The 25,736-nt window shown below is 35.4% G+C and overlaps 1 protein-coding gene across 1 annotated transcript in view; it reads right to left on the bottom strand.

The window, feature by feature from the left end:
- Positions 1–25,736, bottom strand: part of yata (N-terminal kinase-like protein yata) — a 386,793-nt gene that overhangs the window by 327,975 nt on the left and 33,082 nt on the right. Inside the window, exon 3 of the mRNA XM_090396135.1 lies at positions 17,108–17,188. Within this exon, the coding sequence (XP_090252261.1) occupies positions 17,108–17,188 (81 nt within the window). The remainder of the gene's footprint in view (positions 1–17,107; positions 17,189–25,736) is intronic.

Consider the following 25,736-nt stretch of genomic DNA (forward strand, 5'->3'; position numbering starts at 1 on the left):
TATGTTTTATTTTGAAATTTGCAAAGAACTTGAAATTAAAATATATTCTGAAAATATAGGTCAATAAAATTATTATCTATGAAATAGGAAATTTTAACATATTATTTATATTACAATTTAAATTCATTACGAGCTGGAGTCGGTACATTTTTACTGGCTCTGACTACAGTAACCAAGAATTGCTTCTGACTCCACAGCTCTGGTTCAAACCAGTTTTAAGTTATGCATCTGAGAGTTGGGTTAAAAATAAAGCCCTTGATCAAAGACTAGACACCACAGATATAAGGGTTCTGAGAAAAATTAGGGGAGTGAACTGATGGCATCAATGGCAGAATCACATTAAAAATGGGATATTACAAAGGAACTTGACACTATTCAAGAATGTGTAAGCAGAGTTACTCTAAGGTGATATGGCTACTTAAATAGAACGGGTGAGGAAATGTTAGTAAAACAAGTGTTTGATGTCAAGAATGCAAGAAAGAGACCCAGAGAAGACGAAGGTCTAGGTGAACTGAATCAGTCAGAAGTGGCTTAAAAGAACAAAATGTTAGATATGACAATATTGGACCGCTTATAAGTAATAGACTAATTTGGAGGAAAATTGTCGTAGAAAATTAATAATAATGTAAACTTAATCATACAGTGCTGTCATAGTAACCTGAACACCCATTGAGGGTATATATCAGGAAACAGATGATAACCTCTCTCCATAACCAACACTCCAGAGTCCTGATAATACCTAGTCACTCATTAATGGACCTTCTCCAATGATTCCACATCACAATGAAAACTAGATGACCAAATCTGAGCAGGGAAGTTCAAGTGTGGTATAACTGTATAAAGCCCTGAACAGGGCTTTATACAGCAGCACAACCACCCTCTTATTCTTACATGTTGAAATACTCCTTATACAGGGTGTCCCAAAATTCACGCAAGAAGTAATTTTGATAGAAAACACAGGTTTTTAATTAAAAATTGTAATTTCTTATTGATTCATAAAGTATACAGTATAGGGTTATGCATGGAATAGCATATCGGGTAAATGGCCTCCACGGCTTGCTGGCACATATGCACTCTTTTGTCGAAATTTTCCATGACCGTTTTGCATAAATGTGGCTGAATTTCATTGATACAGCACTCAATTTCCTCTTTCAAGGCGTGAGTGATCGTGGGCTTGTTGGCATAAACCTTAGACTTCAAAAAACCCCAAAGAAAAAAGTCCAACAGCGTTAAGTCACATGATCTGGGGGGCCAATTCTGATCACCAAAATGGGAAATTACACGACCAGGAAATGACTCATGCAGTAATTGAATTGTTTCTCGGGCTGTATGGCATGTGGCACCGTCTTGTTGAAACCACATGTCGTCCACATCCATATCTTGCAATTTAGGCACAAAAAACTGGATTATCATGTCACAATAGCAAGCACCATTAACTGTTATTGCCTTACAAGCCGCATTTTCAAAGAAGAATGGCCCGATGATGCCTCTAGCCCAAAATCCGCACCAAACAGTGACACGTTGTGGATGCATTTGTTTCTCAACAATCACTCGTGGATTTTCTGAACCTCAAATGCGACAATTTTGTCGATTAATGAAGCCATCAAGATGAAAATGAGCCTCATCGCTGAAGATGATTTTGTTCGAAAAATAAGCATCCACTTTTTGTTCCATAATCCATTCAACGAACTCTCTTCGCTGTGTGTGGTCGGTAGGGTTCAGTTCTTGAGTCAATTGAACTTTGTAAGCATAAAGATGCAAATCTTTCGTGAGAATACACTGTAGAGAGCTTCTCGAAATGCCCAATTCAAGACCACAGTGCCGAATTGATGTTCCTGGACTCTCAGCAACACTCTCACGAACTGCTTCAATGTTTTCTGTTGAATGACGGCCAGAGTGTATAAGATCACTAATTGATCCGATCCAGTTTCCTTGACTTTTTTAATTAATCTTTTCACAGTTGATGAAGTTAAATCACTATTCCGACCATATTTTGTACGAAAATTGCAAACTGTAGCTGCCAAACCTTCATTATTTTTAAAATATTGCTCAACAATGAAAATGCGTTGTTCTTTCGTGTAGCGCTCCATTTTTAATAACCCTGAAATGTCAGCTATCACACTGTCATTTTTTTCTCATTGGCAACACTTTACCGCACAAATGGCGTTAAATCTTGCATGAATTTTGGGACACCCTTTAGTAGTGGTATTGTTAAATTCTGTTTGAGAAAAATTTGAAGTAAATTATGCTCAATCAAGATTTAACATATCCACCATTTCCCCAAGGTTAAAGTGATATTCAGAAAATATACATCTGTAGAAAAATACTGTTGTAAATACTCTAATTCTAAGTTTATTTAACCTGTAAGTCAAATCTGTAAATCGTGTGTTAAAAGTTTCCATACATCTTGTAAAATACAATTGGGTCTAGACACGTTTCCTGGAATTTAATCCTTTTAACATGAAAGTCTGCCTTTGGCAACACACGTGAAATGAAATGTGCAAGTCACGATTCCGACGATAAAGTTGGCCACCAAACGCGTCTATGGCGCTACTGTCAGAGTACAGTTACATTTCCGACCGCGAGAGTACCTTTTGGTACTGGTGGCCTATGGTACGACAGATGATTTGTTGTGTGAATTGATCCAATGAAAGTGACTGAGAGGGAAATATAAAAAATTGTTACTGATCCTAGAAGCGCTCTCTTGTTCCAGAACTTCTTGCCCAATGTGTCATCCCAGATGAGTCGCTAATGTCAGAAACTCGGAGCACTCGGATAGGGATCTCATGCTACAGGACTTAGTGTTGAATCATCTGCAACAGTTCTTCAACAAAAAGATTCTATGTCCGAGCAGGCAAAATCCAAGATGCGTCCAGAGTATTCTAGAGATCAGAAACTTTGCTGACCAAGGGATCCCCATATGCCAGAACCGATGAGAACTGTGGTTCCCGTGAAAAGGTATATACTAAGAAGCTAAAGAATTTGTTAAGGAACACTCGTAACTTCTGTGAAGAGCTTCCTTGAGGAAATAATCCAGTTAGTTACCGAATTATGATGAATGTCGTCTGCAAATGGTAAGAGAAAATTTGTTCCTTCCTTTTGATATTATCATGACTGGGAAAATGTGCCGTGAATTAGTACAAGGACTCTAGGGACCTCAAGATTTAGTTTTGTTCCATGTGAACATATCTAAATTCAAAAAAAAATAAAAAAAATAAATAAATAAATAAAAAAAAAAATAGGAAAAGGAATTTGTCAGAAGACTAGATATCTTGGAAACTATGTAATACTGAGATCTGTAGAGAAAACAGTGCCTTATAAATTAGAATATTTATGGTCCCCAGGAATTTATGTAAAGGAGGGTAAATAAGAAATGATGAGATCATATCAACTTAACTCGTTCCTTACGAACGAATTAAGTTGATATGAAGTGAACTTGGAATGGGACATTACTGTAATTAGAATTATATGTCTTGATAAAATGCTAAGGAATTCTGATTGCCATTAAGAATTGTATACTATAGAGCAGGGGTTCTCAACCCTATGCCCGTGGGCACAATGGCGCCCGTCTACCAATTTGTGTTTGCCCGCCCCTGTTCAACCGTGTGACTTCTGTAAGAAAGAAGTCTAGAGAGAATTGAGAGATATTTGTCCAGTGTGAAATAGTGCTTATCAGTTACTTACTCCTAGAAAATACGTCTGATAATTTCTAATCATAGAGTGACACAGAGACAAATAAATTTCTCTATGTTGACAAAGATTATAGTAATTGATGAGAACCCATAGAGTAAATAAGAAATGATGAGATCATATCAACTTAACTCATTCCTTACGAACGAATTAAGTTGATATGAAGTGAACTTGGAATGGGACATTCCAAGTTCACTTCATATCAACTTAATTTAACGAGTGATTATCAACTTAATCACTCGTTCCTTACAAACGAATTAAGTTGATATGAAGTGAACTTGGAATGGGACATTACTGTAATTAGAATTATATGTCTTGATAAAATGCTAAGGAATTCTGATTGCCATTAAGAATTGTATACTATAGAGCAGGGGTTCTCAACCCTATGCCCGTGGGCACAATGGCGCCCGTCTACCAATTTGTGTTTGCCCGCCGCTGTTCAACCATGTGACTTCTGTAAGAAAGAAGTCTAGAGAGAATTGAGAGATATTTGTCCAGTGTGAAATAGTGCTTATCAGTTACTTACTCCTAGAAAATACGTCTGATAATTTCTAATCATAGAGTGACGCAGAGACAAATAAATTTCTCTATGTTGACAAAGATTATAGTAATTGATGAGAACCCATAGAGTAATGGTTAAAATTAATGACTGTTATTTTACTAAATTCTGATAAGTCTATCCTCACACTTATGAGTTTTGACTGCAATTTATGTCTTCAAGTCTGAGGGATGGTTGGAGATTTTTAAACTAAAAAAAAAAAAAAAAGATAAAATATTTTATCTTTTAAATTATAGACAGAATTATAAAATTAGATAAAGAATTGACATGATAAAGATTAGAAAGAGATAAACCAATACAACAGTATGATATGCAATCTTTGGTTGATGTTTTTGTTGTTTGGAATAATTCATGGAAACAACTAGAAACTTGCTTACAAAAAAATCAGTAACCTTCATCACAGAGTTAACACTATGAAATTTGAATCAAATGGGATCTTTTCTGGATGTCCTTAGAAAAAGAGAACTGGATAATTGGATAATCCTGTCTTATACTTATATGTAAGTAATTGTATTGATATAATCACCTTTCAAATGTGCTCTAACGAATTGTCTCAGTAATATGAAAAATTAGAGTGTATTAATTATCAAAATTGATTCAGTGGTTCCTGTAAACTAGTTCTTCAAAAAATGCAAGACGCGTGTTCAGTCAACTGCCATTCTCACCTTGACGTTACCTATTAATCCTTCTTCAAGGTCAACAGTCGAGATATGTCCGATGCTAATTGTAAAAGCTGTAAAGGTAAGATAGATGAAAATGAAGTACTTCAATGTTCTTTGGAATGTCACGAATATTATCATCCCGTATGTATAGGAATAGCAGAATCTAAATTTCGTAAAATGTCAAGGACAAGAAATTAAAATGGAAATGTCAAATTTGTATTAATAGTTCTCCTAAAAATGACCTTAATACTCAAACTAAACTAAATAGAAGCAATGATGGTTTGGATTTGACCAAGGCAGTAATCAAAGATGACGGAGAAGCTGATGTTAGGGTTTTCCTAAAAAAATTCAGAGAACAGGTTTTGGAAGACCTCAATGCCATCAAAGTAGAAATTAAAGATGATAACTATGCGATAAAAAGAGAAATGGAAACTCTATTTAAAGCAGACTTAAATGATCTGAAGGCATCATTGGAATATAGCTTTGCATGATTCAAGATCTTAAGAACAAAGCCGAATGCGATGAAAGCTAATTAATGACCTCTGCACTAAAAACACTGAACTAACAAACGAAAATAAAATACTAAAAGCCCAAATGAATGATCTGAAATGGGAAGTTAAGGAAATTCAACAGTGCTCCAGGATGAACAATATCGAAGTAAATGGTCTACCAGAAGCTCAGAATGAAAATTTGCATACTATACTGAAAGACTGGTAAATCTACTTGGAGAAAAAAAAGAAGGCATCACACACGTCCACAGAATACCCACTAAAACAGAAAAACTGACATCAAGCTAGTTATTATTCAGTTAGAAAGAAAGATTACTAAAAATAAATGGATGATGGAGGCAAGAAAACTCAAGAATACAGCTCAACAAATTGATGAATAGTTAAAACCCGTTTCCGTCTACATAAATGAGCATTTGGCTAAACTTAATAAGCAACTTCTTTAAGAAGGAAAACAAATGAAGAGCAAGTGGTGCAGTTAAATATGTATGGGTAAGAGATGGCAAACTATTCATGAGAGAGAATGACAACACTAAAGTGATACAGATAAAAACACCAGACAATCTCAAACAAAGAAGGCAGTAAATCTAAATGTTACCTATGAATAACTGGAGCAATATAAACCAAATGGATTTAGGATTTAACATGAATAATTTAGATTCTTATACACCTGTAAACTGTAAAAATATATATAATTTAACTTCTGTTAAGAAATTTTTTGATACTACTATAAATTCATCCATATTTTCAATATATATCATGTTAATATCAGGTGCATATCAAAAGTTCATGGCAAATAAGTCAGCTTGTGCTCTTAGAGAGTACAGAGACAAATGTAAGAAAGCTAAACACTGTGTAAAACTAGCTAAACAAAAGTTATGGGAGGACTTTGGCAAGAATATAGAAAATAAATATCAAGAAGGTGGCAAAATATTCTGGAGGTTGTTGAAGAAGCTTAGGAATGGAGGAAAGAGTGCTGTAAAAAGAATTAGAGATGATAAAAGTGACACGAAAACGAGAAAAAGATATCCTTGAAGCATGGAGTAATTACTTTGAAAAACTACTAAATGAAAGAAGCAGTGATGACAGCACAGTGGTAAAAAACACTGACCAGGCATGCAGTCAGGAATTCATATTCATACTTGAAGTAGAAAAAGCCATCAAAGGCTTGAAATGTGGAAAGGCAGCAGGAGTAGATGATATTTGACCAGAAATGCTGAAGTATGGTGGTATAAGAGTCTTGCAGTGGCTGCACTGCATAGTTCAGAAAGCCTGGACAGAGGGACAAATTCCCGATGATTGGAGTAGAGCTCTCATAGTACCCATATATAAAAAAGGAAATAAAACTGAATGTGAGCATTGCAGAGGTATTTCCCTACTGAGTGTTCCTGGCAAGATCTATGCAAGTATACTTGAGAAACGGTTGAAAAGAATTATGGAAGAAAAGCTTGGTGAAGAACAAGCTGGATTCAGGCCAAATAGAGGCTGTCAGGATCAGATCTTCACTTTACGACAAATAGTTGAGAAAGCATTGGAATATAACAAAGATCTGTATTTAAGTTTTGTCGATTTGGAAAAGGCATATGATAAGGTGCCAACAGAGAAGCTATTCAATACGCTGCAGTTATATGGTGTCAATGGGGCATTATATCAAGCAATACTTAGTCTTTATTTGAGTTGTAAGTTAGCAGTTAGAATTGAAGAAAGTACATGAAGATGGTTTAATGTTAAATCTGGTGTGAGACAAGGATGTACATTATCTCCTCTGTTATTCATTATCTATATGGATCACATTATGAAGGAAAGCGGTATTAAACATGATATCAAAATTGGAGATGTTAATGTCAACTCCTCGCTTTATGCGGATGATGTTATACTTCTCAATAAATCCGCTACAAGTCTGCAAGATTTCCTGACTAAATTGAATAACTGTTGTAATAGATATGGTATGAAGGTCAGCAATAACAAGACAAAGACAATGAAAATAGGCATAAGCATTGAAAATGTCAACTGTGTTGTGAATGGAGAACCTGTGGAACAAGTAAAACATTTCAGCTACTTAGGCACGATTTTTACTGAAGATGGTAAATTAAATATAGAAATAGACAACAGAATCAGCAAAGCTGGTATGGTGGGAAGTTTATTGAATAAATTCATATGGAATAAGAGTGAAATTAGTCGGAACACTAAATTAGCTGTATACAAGACAGTGTTCAAACCAGTTTTAACTTATGGATCTGAGAGCTGGGTCAGAAGTAAAACACTTGACCAAAGACTAGAGACCGCAGATATGAGAGTCCTGAGAAAGATTAGAGGCATGAACAGATGGCATCAATGGCAATATCATATTAAAAATGAGGATATTAGGAAAGAACTTGAAATTGTCAGCATCCAGGAATGTGTTAGCAGAGCTAATCTCAAGTGGTATGGTCACTTAAACAGAATGGGCAAAGAAAGATTAGCAAAACAAGTGTTCTCTGCCAGGTTGGCAGCAAGGCGACCCAGAGGAAGACCAAGATATAGTTGGATCGATACGGTACAAAGTGCCTTAGACGATAGAAATATAAGATCTGATAATGTTGGAGTCTTGACAAGTAGCATACTGATTTGGAGGAAAATTGTAGATAGGAAGTTAGTAATGATGTAATTATTTTCATGTAGTACTATCATATCCTGTACACTCCTTTGAGGGTACATGGCAGGAATTTGATGATGATGATATGGTCAAATTTTGATAATTTAATGTTATTTTTTACAGAGATCCAATCATATATTGATGTACTAGTCTTAAGTGAAATATGGATCAAACAGCTTGAGGTTGATCATTATTCTCTCATAGATTACAATATGTATTATGATTGTCACGATTATAATTGTTCAGGTGGATTAATTCTATATGCTAAAAAAAAATGTTTATAAATTTCACAGACTGGAATTAAAATTGCAAAGTGCTGAAACTGTAATGATTTACAATACAGCAATGAATATACTTATAATTGCTATATACTTTGCATGCAATGGCCCAGTAGATATCTTTCTAAAAGAGCTAAATAATGTCTTAAAAACCTTAAAATATGACAATATCATACTAGTGGGGGATATAAATTTGGACCTTCATAAGAGTAATAGTAAAACTGAAGAATATAAAAATATATTATCTACTCATGGGTTTCTTGCTTACATCGATGGCAATAGAGAGTAGTGTACAACTCGACTAGTTGTTTTGATCATATATTCATAAGAAACAGAATGGCCTATGAGGTATCCACTGTAATCTACATTAGTAATATAACAGATCACCATTCGATACTTTTGAACCTATCTATACCTGATAGTGTTAACATGAGTTGCACAGGTTTATAATAAATTTGTAATTGGCACCAATTATAAAATATTTGAAAGATACATAAAACATTATCAACTGCCACAAACTGATTTATTAGACACAAATGAGTTTCAGTTATATGATGAATTTATCAAAATGATTAAATATGCAGACACTAAATCGCAATATCATAAAACAGTTACTACAAAAAAGGATGTTCACACACACGGATAACATACGAACTAAAAAATATGATAAAGACAAAAGAGAAGCTCTACTATAAGCATAAAAAAAATTCATACAATTTAAATTTTGAATATGACTATAAAAATTTCGTTAAGCATCTACAGGAAAAAATAAAACAGGCAAAAGAACATTCTCTGCTATCGAAATTTCTTTCTTGTTGTAATGATAAAAGTAAAGAATGGAGGTTGGTCAATATGTTAATAGGTAACACAAAACAGAAAACACGAGAATTTCCAGAGGGTAATGGCATCACTGACATACTTAACAAAATGAACAACCACTTTACCAACTATGGCAGTTGTGTTTTCGACCCTGCAGAAAGGACAAAGCATGTCAGTCGCCTTCTGTGGATTAAGAATTCTATGTATCGACATGCAGTAAATGAAGATGAAATGAAGAGTGTAGTAATCAGATTAAAAAAAGGGAAAAAAGTGGGATGTGACAACATAAATGTTAAAAAGTTATAAACATTATCATTAGGCATAAATTATAATTCTTTACAAATATCATTAATAAATCCTTTGAACATGGTAAATTTATAGAACACCTAAAGACTGCTTCAGTTATACTGTTATTTAAAGGAGGAAATAGAAATGAAATCAAAAATTACAGACCAATATCTATACTATCCACAATCTCAAAGGTTATTGAAATTCTGATAAAAAAAACGCTTGAATAGCTATTTAAATACAATATCCTTTTACGCTACTAATCAATACAGTTCAGATCCGAAAGCAATACTGAAAAAGCGCTACTCGAGTTTCATAAAAAGGTCAATAGTGGAATAAATGAAGGAATACACACAGCAGCTGTTTTTCTTGATATATCTAAAGCGTTCGACTGTGTTCATCATGATCTATTGCTATTAAAAATGTCCAAATACGGCATTAGGGGAATTACTAATGACTGGTTCAGATCCTATCTGATTAATAGAAAACAATATACCAGCTATGATATATTTAAAAGCACAACAAAATAATAAAATACGGAGTCCCACAAGGTTCGGTACTAGGACCCATCCTATTCATAATATATGTTAATGATCTATGTAAATACAAACTTTTTGGCAAAATGATATCCTTTGCTGACGATACGGCTTTAGTATACACCGAAACAACCCTTAAAAATCTAAAAAATCGGATTAATAGTGATATGTTAAAACTAAGTATATGGTTTAGCAACAACAGATTTAACACTAATACCGACAAAACGAGATATATGTACTTTACATTAACAGACAAATTAGATCACAGTATAATTATAAAATGGCATGAAAGGAAATATAGTGATACTCTAAATTATAAATGTAGCTTAATCAAAAAAACAAAAACCGTCAAGTATTTGGGCCTCCATATCGATAGCAATTTGAAGTGGAACTCCCACTCCACTTTCTTAACAAATAAGTTTAGGTTCATAATTAACAGAATATATTATGTTAAAAAATTTGTAAATGCAGCATTCGTAAGATGTTTATACTATTCCTGGGTAAATTCTTCACTGCAATATAGCATTACCTGTTGGGGAGGAGACTATTATAACAATCTGCTTTCATTAATAAGAATACAAAACAGAATAATTAGAGCCATAACTACTACCGACTTTGCACATTCAACCAATGATCTGTATATCGTTAATAATATTCTACCATTTCAGAAACTATCTCTCTATGGTTGTCTGTTGTTACACCCTGAAACCTTCACTATGTGGAATTTTCAGTTATCATGGTGTAACATGAAGAGAAAATAAAATAAAACCCCTGTATAAGAGCTAATATATAAATTACTTAAAGAAAGAAAAATATTCTTGCATCCAAGTAAAATATATAACAAAAAAAGTGTTTGTTGAACTAACTAATAAAAGAAGGAATAAATTACAGTTGTGATATGAAAAAAATTAGCTAAGTAAGACAGAAAGGATCAGTCATAAGGAATTGTATGTGAGAAGCTAGAGATAAAAATATTAAGTAAATTCTTAGAAAATTTGGAAGGGGGATTAATTTAGAGGCTAGCAAAAGAAAAGCAAAAGACTATCGCTCAGGGTCAATTCACGGATTGAGACATTGTCACGTGCTCGCCGACTGTAGGATGTTTGGCAGAAAAACGCCACCCTAATTGGTCGGTGAAGTTGAATCCAGTAAGGGGAGGAAAAAAGAAATTAAAGAAGGTGCCGGTAGGGGTCAAGGTATAAAAGGGTTAGAAACCCCCCCCCACATACACACAGGGCTTTTTCCCGGATAGTTTCTTCATGAGCTCCTTCGTATAGGTTTTCACGTGGTTTTCCTGAGTGGCGGGGTTGCAGTTATATCTCTGTCCGACACAACAAGGGAACAAGTAGTGAGCAGGATTTCGATTCCGTATTTCCTATGGTAAGAAACAAGGAATGCCATTTAGCTAAAGAAGGTATTATCTATGTGTTTCTTCATCCAGTGACAACTACGAAAAAAGGAAATCCGTAAAGAAGTCGGAGTCCACGTGGCGAGTTTCACAGCCATGGTATAGATGATTCTAAAGTGTGTTCTTAATTCAAGTACAAAAAGTAAAGATCACATAAGCACAGTTTAATGCCAAAAGAACTTAGGAGTGACCGATTATAGGAGAGATCATACCAGGATAGTTTAATTGGAAAAAGGTAGAGGCCAATATAGAAAACTCAAGAGAAAAAGGTACTGTAAAAATCTCGTGTTAACTGAAAATCATCTGTAATTGTAATCATTATTCTATTACTGAACTGTTGAAGAGACTAAGGAAAATCATACCAGGACTTTAGTACATGACTAATTATACTGAGGGTATGCTCGTTTAATATTAATTATACAGGTATTCATGTGTTCTGAGAATTATGCATGTGTATTGTAACGTATAGGAAAGTTTTAAATGTCAAAGTTATGTGTTAGTACGGTGAAAGGATAATTTAATCTACATAGTTTTGGATAGTTAAATAGCATATATTCAGACTAATATAAGGTTAACTAAGGTGTTAATTAGATCTGAGATTATACATATGATTGTATATGCTGAATTTGTTATGGCGGCATGATCGTAATACCCATATAGGATCTTAGCCAAATACTTGTGATTAGCTAATGTTATTTTGTAAATATTTTCTTAGTATTGAATTGAATTATATTAGAAATTGAATTGTACCATGATAATGAGTTTAATAAACCTTTGTTCATTGATAAAACAGTTGTCTGAAATTGCTGCCCAATGCACCACTTGAAAAACGTACGAACCTAATCACGCGGGAGATTAATGTGTTAAGTTACGAGATAGAGGGTCACGACTGCAATATTGTTACACATTCAGACATATTTTAGTAATTGATCCTTGTTTTTGTATTTAATATCTCAAACTAAATGTCCCAAAAGGCGCAGTATAATATAAATATTAGGGACACTAAGGGGAGAAATAGCTTAAATATTTGTATTTTGGGGTGATATCTCATACATAGATAAAAGTTGAATATAGATAAGCAGAATTTCACTAGATAGAATAATAATCATAAATTGGGACACAACACTGTTATATGTAAAAAGAAACACTGAAAGCTTCTTGGTGTATAATGTAGACTATGGATTGCGCTGTGGTCGAAACACGCTGAAAGTACCTAAGGCTAATAAATAAATTTTTCATAAATCTTTCGAGTACATTGGGGCAAGCAACTATAATAAACTTCCGATTGAAATTAAATCTATAACCTCAGAATATGTATTCAGAAAAAGATTGAGAAACTACCTTATGGGATTAAAGAATGTTGACAATTATTTTAAACGTATAGTATAAGAGATCATTATAACTCATATATCATAACCAATTAAGGTATTGATTTACAAATTGGTTCATTCAATTAGGAATTAAAATATCAACATGTACATTATTATAACTGGTAAGGGAGCCCTCTTAGATGTGGTCGCCAGACTCTCAGTGTCTGTTTTAAGCTAATTACTTTTCTAGTAACCAGTATGGCTATGGCTATACATATTTGCATTAACTAACTTACATTACTCTAAACCAATTACTTATCATAACTTTGAAACCATTCGAAATATATTATATTTTACTTGCATATATGAGAAAACTTTTTATTAACCATAATAAAATAATAGCCATAATAAGTGTTAGTACCAACAGAATATGAAGTAATACTTGAATTTATTTTGTAACATTGTACTGTGCATTGAATTGTATTGTGAAATATTATACATAATTATACAAGTTCAATAGTATAATATGTATAATTTGTATACATGATGTGAATAATAATAATAATAAACAATAAATAAAAAAATATATAATAATTCCTTGTCGACATGTTTTTCACAAACCTCTCTTCTTCTGTGGTCGGTATATCCATCACACTTCTCAAAATTCCTCACAGAAATATGGTATTATTAAATATCTTCTGTGAAGAACTCATTATCTATTCATCATCTGATCTGCTTCTAAAGAAGGCAGTTAAATGATTCTTCAATGGTGAAAATCTTCTCATCTGTGAAGAGGATATTTCTGTTATGTTGTTCACAGACTGCTGGAGAAGTGCCTTTGATTTTAGCACCCTCTGCTGCATAAATTCTGGTGTTAGGAAGTGTCCAGTAGAATGATGATAGCTCTAACCCCCAGGACATCTGTTAGTACACAACATCATCCTCTGTGAAATGTTCACAGATGTGACTCTCGCAACATCACTTTGTGTTCTCATAGGATTACAGCAGATGTGTGCTTTCACAGTCCTCACAAGCTATTGCATTCTAATGCATGTTCAACCTGTTCTTTGGTGGTCAGATACATATTCTGTGTCATTATAATGATTAATAGTCCAATATACAAACACCCAACTGATTCCGAGTCGAGTGTTTTTAGCATGTTGAAAATAACAGGTGGCTGTGTTCTAACTCTGTGAAGTGCTATTAGAGTTACATGGTCCTCATATTCTCCCAACTGCATGTTAACCCATAGAGCTAGACAATTCTCTCTGTACTGATAAATAAGTGAATGTTGGTTGAACATAGTGCCACTAATGGAACCAGGGTACAATTCAGTTGAAAGTTTATTTTTCACTTGGTTAGAGTATAATAAAATTAATTTAATCCTTTATCCAAGTGTGAGCAAACAAAGTTTGCGCCTGAAAGTATCTTCAGGACTGGGGTAAGGTGGTACAACACCAGGACAACTCGTTGCAAAGGTGGAGCAAGCTACCAACACTCCTATCTCAGTATCTCCTATAATGAAAACACATCTCCTTGCGGATATGTCTAATGTTATGCATTAAGGGAAGGGCCACTACCCAGACTAGTTTTGACCTTTATTGAGGTCTCTTTCAGTGGGAGCCAGGCCCAAGTGGAGATATACAAGGCAGAAGCATTAGCAGGTCATCTCTACCTATAGGAGTTGCCAAATGGTGTGCCACCCTTTTTTAATAAATTACTCTGATTTAGAGAAAGATGTTGAAAGTTTATTTTTCACTTAGTTAGAGTATAATAAAATTAATTTGGTGTTGTACCACCTTACCCCAGTCCTGAAGATACTTTCAGGTGCAAACTTTGTTTGCTCACACTTGGATAAAGGATTAAATTAATTTTATTATACTCTAACCAAGTGAAAAATAAACTTTCAACATCTTTCTCTAAATCCAGAGTAATTTATTAAAAAAGGGTGGCACACCATTTGGCAACTCCTATAGGTAGAGATGACCTGCTAATGCTTCTGCCTTGTATCTCCACTTGGGCCTGGCTCCCACCGAAGAGACCTCAATAAAGGTCGAAACTAGTCTGGGTAGTGGCCCTTCCCTTAATGCATAACATTAGACATATTCGCAAGGAGATGTGTTGTGCATTATAAGAGATACTGAGATAGGAGTGTTGGTAGCTTGCTCCACCTTTGCAACAAGTTGCCCTGGTGTTGTACCACCTTACCCAAGTCCTTAAGATACTTTTAGGTGCAAACTTTGTTTGCTCACACTTGGATAAAGGATTAAATTAATTTTATGGTACAATTCAGTATTTATGGCAAGATTATGTATATATCTTTTTCTTCTTCACCCATAGTCTAGATCATTGGAGCACTATAAAGATGACAGTCCTAATAAACTCTCTTCCGATATTTCTGTTTTGGGATCTCAAAAAGTGGAGAATGAAGAATTAGACCACTTTCAAATATTATCTATCCAGGTGATTCTTCATCCCAATGTCTTTTACCAGCAGTCAAGTCCTCAAGTGCTAATTTATGTAAGCTATCTGATCTAGCTATGTGGCCCAGCCACCGAAGTTGTTTCCAACATATTTTAGTGATATTTTCTAGTGTTCTAGCAATGGTGCAGATCTTCCTTTTAACATTGTCATTTGTTATGTGTGCCATATATGGTATCTTCAAAAAGTTTTCTGTAGCACTTCATCTCAAAGGCTACTAATCTTACATTTTATTGAAAAGGTAAACGATTTAAATATAGAGCCTTCAAGACATTCTAGCAAGTTTACATGTAGTCAGTCTTTTGACCAATGTACCTAGGCATGACATAGTGGATCTGCTTCTAAACCTTTGTCCCACTTGACACAATCAGACTATTCAAATGCTATATGGAAAACACTTTTTTCATATTTCAGGACAAATATTGGGAACAGAAAGGACTTGCCCCGAGTTGCTTCCTATTTCCAGCCCTGGCCAGCCTCTGTTGGAAAAATTTTGAAACAAATGCTATTAAAAACTATCACAAGAAACCAAAAACTTGGTTATGTTACATTCATGATATTTTCATTGTCTGGTCAGGAACAATGGACGACTTAATTCATTTAAAAAATATCTGAATAGCTTGCATCTCAACATAAAATTCACTCTGGAAATGGAAGATAAACTACATCATCCCATGAAAAAACCAGGAATTTATGAGATTCACTGCTTTTATGGCATTTGCTATGTAGGTCAGACAGGAAAGTTGGGGGGGGGGGGGTGTCCAAATGTCTGAACATGTAAAAGACATCAAAAAAAAAGAAAAGAAAAGAAAGAAAGAAGATGGCATAAATGAGTTTTGGAATCCCATACAACCGACATAGGACATCAAGAATTTGTCAACAAACAAAAATGCAATTGTTTTATATGAAAGTTCAAGGTCCACACACAATATAACAAAAATCAAAGCTTAATCCCACACCAAGTTTGGTTAGCTTTCACTAAAAATATAAATACTGCAGACCTTGAATACAACATGCACAATGCAGAACATGATAACAACAATTTTATTCTATTTACTTATTCCTATGTACCAATTGTGAAGTTCATTGTTTCTAGTCTTTTTTTTATACATAATAAATAACGGAAAAACTCACGTATAAATATTATTTAATAGTATAATTTTCGCCTGTGTGTCACAGGCATCTTCAGTACAATTAGGCACAAAATTAAACACTAACTGACAATTCCAAAAAGCGCCACCTAAGTGGTGCTTTTTGGAATTGTCAGTTAGTGTTTAATTTTTGGAAGTTTATTTTTTGGAATTGTCAGTTAGTGTTTAATTTTGTGCCTAATTGTACTGAAGATGCCTGTGACACACAGGCGAAAATTATACTATTAAATAATATTTCTACGTGAGTTTTTCCGTTATTTATTATGTATAGTTATGTCTACTCACGGTTTACCTCTTTTAAAACTTAGTCTTTTTTTTGTGTATAATTTTTGCTATTATCCCTGATGATGCAAGTCTGACGAGTTACAAAACTTGTAGGATTATATTTGTTTATTTTATTAAACTCATTATTAATCTAAAAAATTTTTAGATTAATAATGAGTTACAGAACTGCTAAACCACAGAAACTTACATATTCAACAAATAAGTTTCACTGTCCATTTTGAAGTGTGCTCACATAACTTGAAATTGACTTCCAATCAAGAAGTTTATTTTTTGTTTGTTACTGAATGCTATTCTTGCTCCCTCCATGCCTTCATCATTATTGCCCAAACATAATCTTTATTTAGTAGGATCTAACCTGTTTAAATCTTCTTATCTCAAAGCGCATTAAATAATATTAAAGTTATACTAGTATTTAATAACTTGAAAATATGATGAGTGCCATATTATGTTAATAGTGAGGAGAAAAATACTTAATACCTAAAAAAGATAATTTACATACCTCTAAACTATCTACATATGTCAAAATATTTGGGTGTCTCATTGTTTTCAAACGTTTCACTGATGCCTTGGCAATGTCCAACTATATTTAAAAGATATAATGAATTAATATTAATAGTTAGGTGATTTAAAAACTGACAATTAATAAGTTTTATTATATTTAAATAAAACTAATCCATCCAAAACATACATTAATCAAGAAAACAAACAGAGTATCTTAAGTTTAAATACACATTCATATGAAAAATTAAAATCCTTAATACTATCCATGCAAAACAGGCACACATGCCATAAACACAATTAAAGAAAAATAGACATGAGGATAAAGGTCGAAACTGGTCTGGATAGTGACTCTTTCCATAATGCATTACAATATACATGTTCAAAAAGAAGCTTTGCATTATAGGATATTGAGGCAATTGATGTGAAGTCAACATTCTCTATACAAGTAGTGAACTAAGCTTGGTAGCGAAGATACTCCATGTACAAACTTTGTTTGCTTTTGCTTAGATGAAGGATTAAACAAGAACAGAATTTCTTATCAAAGAATAATTTACTGGGAGACAATATACTGAAAGTGTATTCTGGAGGCAGTAATGAATGCATGTATGAGGATGGTCAGCACACAGATGGCCTGGGACAGAGAGTGAAATTGTAGGAATGCAAGATTTGATGAAACAGTTATTGAAAATGAAAAATGAAATGAGGAATATGCGGAATGATATTAGACATTTAGTGAAAACTAATGAAAGTGCAAAAAATAGAATGAAAGAAAAAAGGGTAAAAGAGGTGATAAGTGATTTAAGGATAAACAGTTAGTTAATGAGAAAGTTAGAAGATTAGTTAATGAGAAAGTCCATAGGGTCTGCTATCCAGGTGGGAGAATGAGAAAGATAAATTCAGGCATTGGACATGAGGAACAAATGAGCCATTTGTTCCTCATGTCCAATTGTCATTAAATCATTTGTCCCCACAACTACTGGTGGTTGTGGGGACAAACGATTTAAGTGGACATAAGGAGCATGCAAGGGCAAATATCATGATGTTGTTGAGAAGAGTGAAAGATCAGTTATAGTAGGAAAGTGTCAGTGTGTTGCCAAGATATGACAATGATAACTTGAGACGGAGAGCTTGAATCATGAATGATATGCTAGCAGAGCTGTGTGAGGAGAAGGGAGTACAGTCTGTGGATGTATGACATGTGTTTGAGGGAAGAATGGAATTATACAGGCATGATGGATTACATCTGAATGGTTCTGGAGTGAGTGCACTGGAAAAAGTGTTGCAGATGAAAGTACAGCATGTGATGCAAGCAAGAGATCAGAAGTAAGAGATAAAATGAAAGATCAGGAGAGTGTACTGAAGAGGTAAAAGTGCTTGGCAGTGAAAACAATAGTAGCGTGAGAGATGAAGAGAGAACAGGAATGCAAGAGGAACAGGGAGAAAAAGGGGGGAATGCCTGAGTGGACAGGGAGACATGGCATAGGGAAAGTGGATATTGAAAGTAGCAGTCAATGTGTGTATAGAGATGATCGGCATGGCATGGAGATGGAGTATATTGCGATGTGGGTGGGGAAGTTTAGACTGAGTGGATATGTAGTAAGTGGCAATAGAAGTGATTGGGCAAGGGCAGGTGTGGCAGGGAAATCACAACCAACAAGTGGCTTGGACAGGACTGATTACAGACCTAAAAATGAACTGCTGTGTTTGTTTACAAATGCCAGAAGTATCGGAAATAAGGGAGATGAAATGGTTTCACTGATTGAGTTTATATGCCCAAATTCATTGGAATAAGTGAAACATGGTTGAATGAAGATATCCTAATGGGAATAGAAATGGAAGGATAATGTATTTTTTGAAAGGATAGAAAGGACAAAAAGGGAGTGCTGCTGATGATAGCATGGGAATTATACCTACATAAGGTAGACATGAAAGAGGGAACTAGGGACAATGGTCACGAGGCAGTGTGGTGTAAAGTGGAGGTTAACAGGAAGCCATATTTAGTTGGATGTTGCTATAGGCCTGGGAATGTGGAGGGTGGTGATAATAAACAACTTGGATTAGTAAACACAGGAAGGATAATAATTACAGGTGATTTTATTAAACCAAAATAAAAAATGATGGTACAACATGACAAAATTTCATGCCGGCTGGGGCGTCGCCCGGTTAAACAAGGCCCCCGTTGTTTTCGCCAGGGAACCAGGGCGAACAGCGAAAAGTCAGCTACTGGAACAAATCTGAAAACAAACCCCAACTCAACATCACCAGAGTTAAAGATCGGTACTATCAACGTAAGAAGCCTGAATGGCAAAGAAATGGAGCTTGCTGAGGAATTAGATAAGTACCAGATCGACATAATAGGGGTGACTGAAACAAAAAAGACCAAAACTGGTGAGATCTTTCTGAGCAATAAATACAAAATGTTATATTCAGGCAATAACAATCAAGGAAAAGAAGGAGTAGCCATAGTATTCAACACAAAATACGAGGCTAATCTTCTTGAATGGCAGGCAGTCTCAAGTAGAGTAATGTGGGCAAATATGAGAATGGGGAACTGGACAATGAGACTTATTTGTGCCTATGGTCCGACAGAAGGTTCTACTAAGGTAGAAGTGGAGGAATTTTTTGAGGCTTTAGAAAAAGCAACTGACACAATGAAAAAGGAAAAGTTGGTCCTTGTTGGGGATCTAAATAGTAGAGTAGGAAATGATTGTGAGACATACAAAAATATTTTGGGAAAATTTGGAGAAAAGAGCAAAGCTAATAATAATGGCAAATATCTGTTGGATTTCTGCTCAGGACATGGACTGGTTATTACTAACACCATGTTCCAACATAAAAATGTGCACAAATTCACATGGAGAGAAGAGGCTAGGAATAAGAAAAGTCTCATTGACTATGTTATTGTTGATAGTGATGTTTTCTCCCTGGTGCAGGACACCAGAGTGTACAGAGGATTTGAAATTGGAAGCGATCACTATTTAGTTTTGAGCAGGATAAAATTGAATTTCATATTGAAAAGAATAACATGTAAGAAAGTTTTAAAGTGATTAAAAGTTGAGCAGCTCTCAGATGTAAACTATAGACTAAAATACAGAAATATTATTGAAAAGAAAATGAAAGAGTTTGAGAACAGGAATCAAACCTTGGAGATTCAGTGGCAAACTCTGAAGGAAACATTGATTGATTCTGCCAGAGAGGCATGTGGTGAGGTTGTGTGCAAAGATAAAAAAATCAGAACTCCCTGGTGGACACAGGAAGTTAAAGAGGCAGTGAAGGAAAAGAAGAAAGCATATCAAAAGTTCCTGGCAAATAAGTCAGCTTTTACTCTTACAGAATACAGAGACAAATGTAAGAAAGCTAAACAGTATGTAAAACTAGCTAAACAAAAGTCATGGGAGGACTTTGGCAAGAATATAGAAAATAAATATCAAGAAGGTGGCAAAATATTCTGGAGGTTGTTGAAGAAGCTTAGGAATGGAGGAAAGAGTGCTGTAAAAGGAATTAGAGATGATAAAGGTGAAATGAAAACAGGAGAAAAAGATATCCTTGAAGTATGGAGTAATTACTTTGAAAAACTGCTAAATGAAACAAGCAGTGATGACAGCACAGTGATAAAAAACATTGACCAGGCATGCAGTCAGGAATACATATCCATACTTGAAGTAGAAAAAGCCATCAAAGGCTTGAAATGTGGAAAGGCAGCAGGAGTAGATGATATTCGACCAGAAATGCTGAAGTATGGTGGTATAAGAGTCTTACAGTGGCTGCACTGCATAGTTCAGAAAGCCTGGACAGAGGGACGAATTCCCGATGATTGGAGTAGAGCTCTCATAGTACCCATATATAAAAAGGGAAATAAAACTGAATGTGAGAATTACAGAGGTATTTCCCTACTGAGTGTTCCTGGCAAGATCTATGCAAGTATACTTGAGAAACGGTTGAGAAGAATTGTGGAAGAAAAGCTTGGTGAAGAACAAGCTGGATTCAGGCCAAATAGAGGCTGTCAGGATCAGATCTTCACTTTACGACAAATAGTCGAGAAAGCATGGGAATATAACAAAGATCTGTATTTAAGTTTTGTCGATTTGGAAAAGGCATATGACAAGGTGCCAAGAGAGAAGCTATTCAATACGCTGCAGTTATATGGTGTCAATGGGGCATTATATCAAGCAATACTTAGTCTTTATTTGAGTTGTGAGTCAGCAGTTAGAATTGAAGGAAGTACAGGAAGATGGTTTAATGTTAAATCTGGGGTGAGACAAGGATGTACATTATCCCCTCTGTTATTCATTATCTATATGGATCACATTATGAAGGAATGTGGTATTAAACCTGATATCAAAATTGGAGATGTTAATGTCAGCTCTTTGCTTTATGCGGATGATGTTATACTTCTAAATAAATCCGCTACAAGTCTGCAAGATTCTCTGACTAAATTGAATAGCTGTTGTAATAGATATGGTATGAAGGTCAGCAATAAAAAGACAAAGACAATGAAAATAGGCAGAATCATTGAAAATGTCAACTGTGTTGTGAATGGAGAACCTGTGGAACAAGTAAAACATTTCAGCTACTTAGGCACAATTTTTACTGAAGATGGTAAACTAAATATAGAAATAGACAACAGAATCAGCAAAGCTGGTATCGTGGGAAGTCAATTGAATAAATTCATATGGAATAAGAAAGAAATTAGTCGGAACACTAAATTAGCTGTATACAAGACTGTGTTCAAACCAATTTTAACTTATGGATCTGAGAGCTGGGTCAGAAGTAAAACACTTGACCAAAGACTAGAGACCGCAGATATGAGAGTCCTGAGAAAGATTAGAGGCGTGAACAGATGGCATCAATGGCAATATCATATTAAAAATGAGGATATTAGGAAAGAACTTGACATTGTCAGCATCCAGGAATGCGTTAGCAGAGCTAATCTCAGATGGTATGGTCACTTAAATAGAATGGGAGAGGAAAGATTAGCAAAACAAGTGTTCTCTGCCAGGTTGGCAGGAAAACGACCCAGAGGAAGACCAAGATATAGGTGGATTGATACGGTAGAAAGTGCCTTAGACGATAGAAATATAAGATCTGATAATGTTGGAGTCTTGACAAGTAACAGACTGATTTGGAGGAAAATTGTAGATAGGAAGTTAGTAATGATGTAAAATTTTTTCATGTAGTACTGTCATATCCTGTACACCCCTTGAGGGTACATGGCAGGAATTTGATGATGATGATGATGATGATGATTTTAATTATGACAGTATAGATTAGAATGAAGAGACAGCATTTTGGAATAAGGAAAATGAATTTCTTGAGTTCTTGAGAGATAACTATCTCAGGCAGCATATAAAGAAGGGCATGCTAGGATCGAGAGTTTTAGATCTGATCATTTCATCAGAGGATGTAACTGCGAGTAGGGTTTCGCACTTTCCTCCAGTTGGTGAAAATGATCATGAAGTGATCACCTGGGTTGTGGCTAGCAATATGTGGACTTCTGTGAGAAAAGGATATAAGTGGAAGTACAAGACTGATGATTATGATGAGCATAGGAGACAGATTGCAGCATGGAATGAGGAGTTGAGCAGAAAGGAAATAAATGCTGCTTGGAATTGACAAAGAAATACATAACAGCATCAATATGTGGTTGTATTTCGAAGGCCAAAAGGCTAAATAAAGTAAGTGTAAAATGGATGAATGAGGGGGCTTAAGCATGAAATCTGGAAAAAGAAGGTGCTTTGAAGAGTACAAGATGAATAATGATAATAATTAGTCACATGAAGAGTATAAAGAACAAGCTAGGAGAGTGACTCAGTCAGAAAGGAAAACAAAAGTAGAGTATGAGCAGAAATTGGCAAATCAGGCAAAGAAAAACTTTAGAGTTATTTAGATATGTGACAAATAGAAGGAAGAATGATAATGGTAAGATGATGGTAATGGATGAAAATGGTAGAATGGTAACTGCTGCAGATGACATTGTTGAGGTATTCAGTGATCAATTTATAAAGGTGTTTCATCCTCATCAGGGTGGAATCATTAGAAACTTAAATCATAGAAGAGGATGGCTTAATAGTGAGTGAGCAGGAGGTATTTAAAGAAATAAATAACCTTGATGTCAATAAGGCTATAGGATTTGGTGACATATCACCATGCATCTTAAGGGAATGTTCCAGGGAACTGACAGTAGCACTGGCATTCCTGTTTAATAAGTCTTACAACATCACAGGTTCCAAGGGAATGGAAAGAAAGTAAAATTGTTCCACTGCATAAAGGTGGTGATAAAGCTGTGGCCACAAATTATAGGAATTTTGACGGATAAACTGCCACACAACAACCCATTACATAAACTGACAAACGGTATTGGATAACAGACTTCTGAGCTGGATCAGTAACTGGCTGTCAGATAGGTACCAGAAACTTGTATATGGGAGATGCAGTATCTCAAAAGAGGAAGGTCGCTAGTGGTGTGCCACAGAGGTCAGTTTTGGAACCATTATTATTCAATTTGTATGTTAATAATACTGGGATGGGTTTAATTAGTGATATGCAACTGTTTGCAGATGATATAAAATTTGGGAGAGTAATGCAAAGTCAAGAAGATGTTATGGCCTTACAGGAGGACTTGAATAGACTGTATGAATGGGCAGGTAAGAGGAACTATCAGTTCAATGTTGCAAAGTATAAGATTTTGAAATTTGATAAGCAATGATGGGATGGGATGCAAAATATACACTTTGTGGGGAAACTTTAAAGGAGGTAGAGGAAATGAGAGATCTGGGAGTAGTGGTGGACAAGGACCTGAAATGCATAAGTTGTCACATGGATAATGGCAATGATGCAGAGGACATGCAGAAATAAAGAAGTTATGATGCCATTCTATAAGGCCTTGATCAGGCCTCATATAGATTGGGCACAGATTTGGTCACTGGGTTTTCATCGTGGTGATGAGGATATATTAGAAAGGGTCCTCAGAATATTCACAAAGGTGGTCAGTGGTCTTTGGAATTTGGAGAACGAGGCAAGATTGAGAAACGTAAATTGCAAAGCCTTGCGAATAGGAGGAAGAGGAGGATATGATTGAGACAAATAAGCTAGTCAGGGGTTGTTATCAGATTGACATGGAAGAGATTTGTCAGAGAATGAGAGATGGGGATAGAACTAGAGGCCATCACTTGAAATTGTATAAGAAGAGAGTGAGCAGATGAGTGGGAGAATAGATCCTTTCCATGGAGAGCATGAATTTTCATTCATTCTCTCTACTATACTTCTCTGGAACAACTTCTTCAACGTCATCAAATTCCTGCCATGTACCCTCAAGGGGTGTACAGGATATGATAGTAATACATGAACAATTTACATCATTACTAACTCCCTATCTACTATTTTCCTCCAAATCAGTCTGTTACTTGTCAAGACTCCAACATTATCAGAACTTATATTTCTATCGTCTAAGGCACTTTGTACCGTATCAGTCCATCTATATCTTGGTCTTCCTATGGGTTGTTTTCCTAATCTTTCATTGCCCATTCTGTTTAAGTGACCATACCACCTGAGATTAGCTCTGCTAACGCATTCCTGGATGCTGACAATGTCAAGTTCTTTCCTAATATCCTCGTTTTTAATATGATACTGCCACTGATGCCATCTGTTCATGTCTCTAATCATTCTTAGGACTCTCATATCTGTGGTCTCTAGTCTTTGGTCAAGTGTTTTACTTCTGACCCAGCTTTCAGATCATCATCATCTTCTTCTTCTTCTTCTGCAGCTTCTCCCACTTAAGTGGGGTCACTGTTGATAATGAGTCTCCTCCACACTTTCCTGTCTTGGGCTGTCACCACATCCATGTTCTTCATCCTCAAGTCCTCTTCTACCAGCTCCCTCCATCTCTTCTTTGGCCGCCCACGCTTCCGCCTTCCTTGCACATCCATCTGCATGACCCTTCTTCCAACATATTTGTCCTCCCTCCTCATCACATGACCAAACAAACTCAACCTTGCCTCCTTTATTTTCACTCCTAAGTTAGTAACTTTCACTGTTCTCCTGACATAGTCATTTCTCAGACGATCCTTTCTGGTCACACCGCACATCCACCTAAGCATTCTCATCTCTGCTACTTCCATCCTGCTGATGTTATTTTTTCTCAGGGCCACAGTTTCTATAGCATATGTCATAGTTGGCCTATAGATTTTGCCTTTCAAATTGATCGGCACCCTCTTATTGCATAATGCTCCAGCCATCTCCCTCCAGTTCCTCCAACCTGCTTGTATCCTGCACCCCACTTCCTTCTCAGCTCCTCCATCTTCTTCCACTGTTGAACCTAAGTATCTAAAGTCTCTCACCTTCCTGATGACATTTCCTTCCAGTTCCAGATCTGTCTCCTGTTCGCTGCCCACTGTGCAACACATATACTCTGTCTTGCTTCTGCTCAGTCTCATACCTCTCTCTTCCAGTACTTTTCTCCATCTTTCCAGTTAAGTTCCCGCTTCTTCTCTTGAATCTGCACACAGCAAGATGTCATCTGCATACAACATTATCCAAGGCGCATCTTCTCTCACCTCCTCAGTTACCATCTCCATCACAATATTGAACAGAAACGGACTTAATGCTGACCCTTGATGCAAGCCAACTGT

This window comes from Typopeltis vanoorti, chromosome 7 (genome assembly GCF_054136105.1).
Source record: "Typopeltis vanoorti isolate ZY-2024b chromosome 7, IOZ_Tvanoo_1.0, whole genome shotgun sequence".
In the NCBI taxonomy this organism is placed as follows: Eukaryota; Metazoa; Arthropoda; class Arachnida; order Uropygi; family Thelyphonidae; genus Typopeltis; species Typopeltis vanoorti.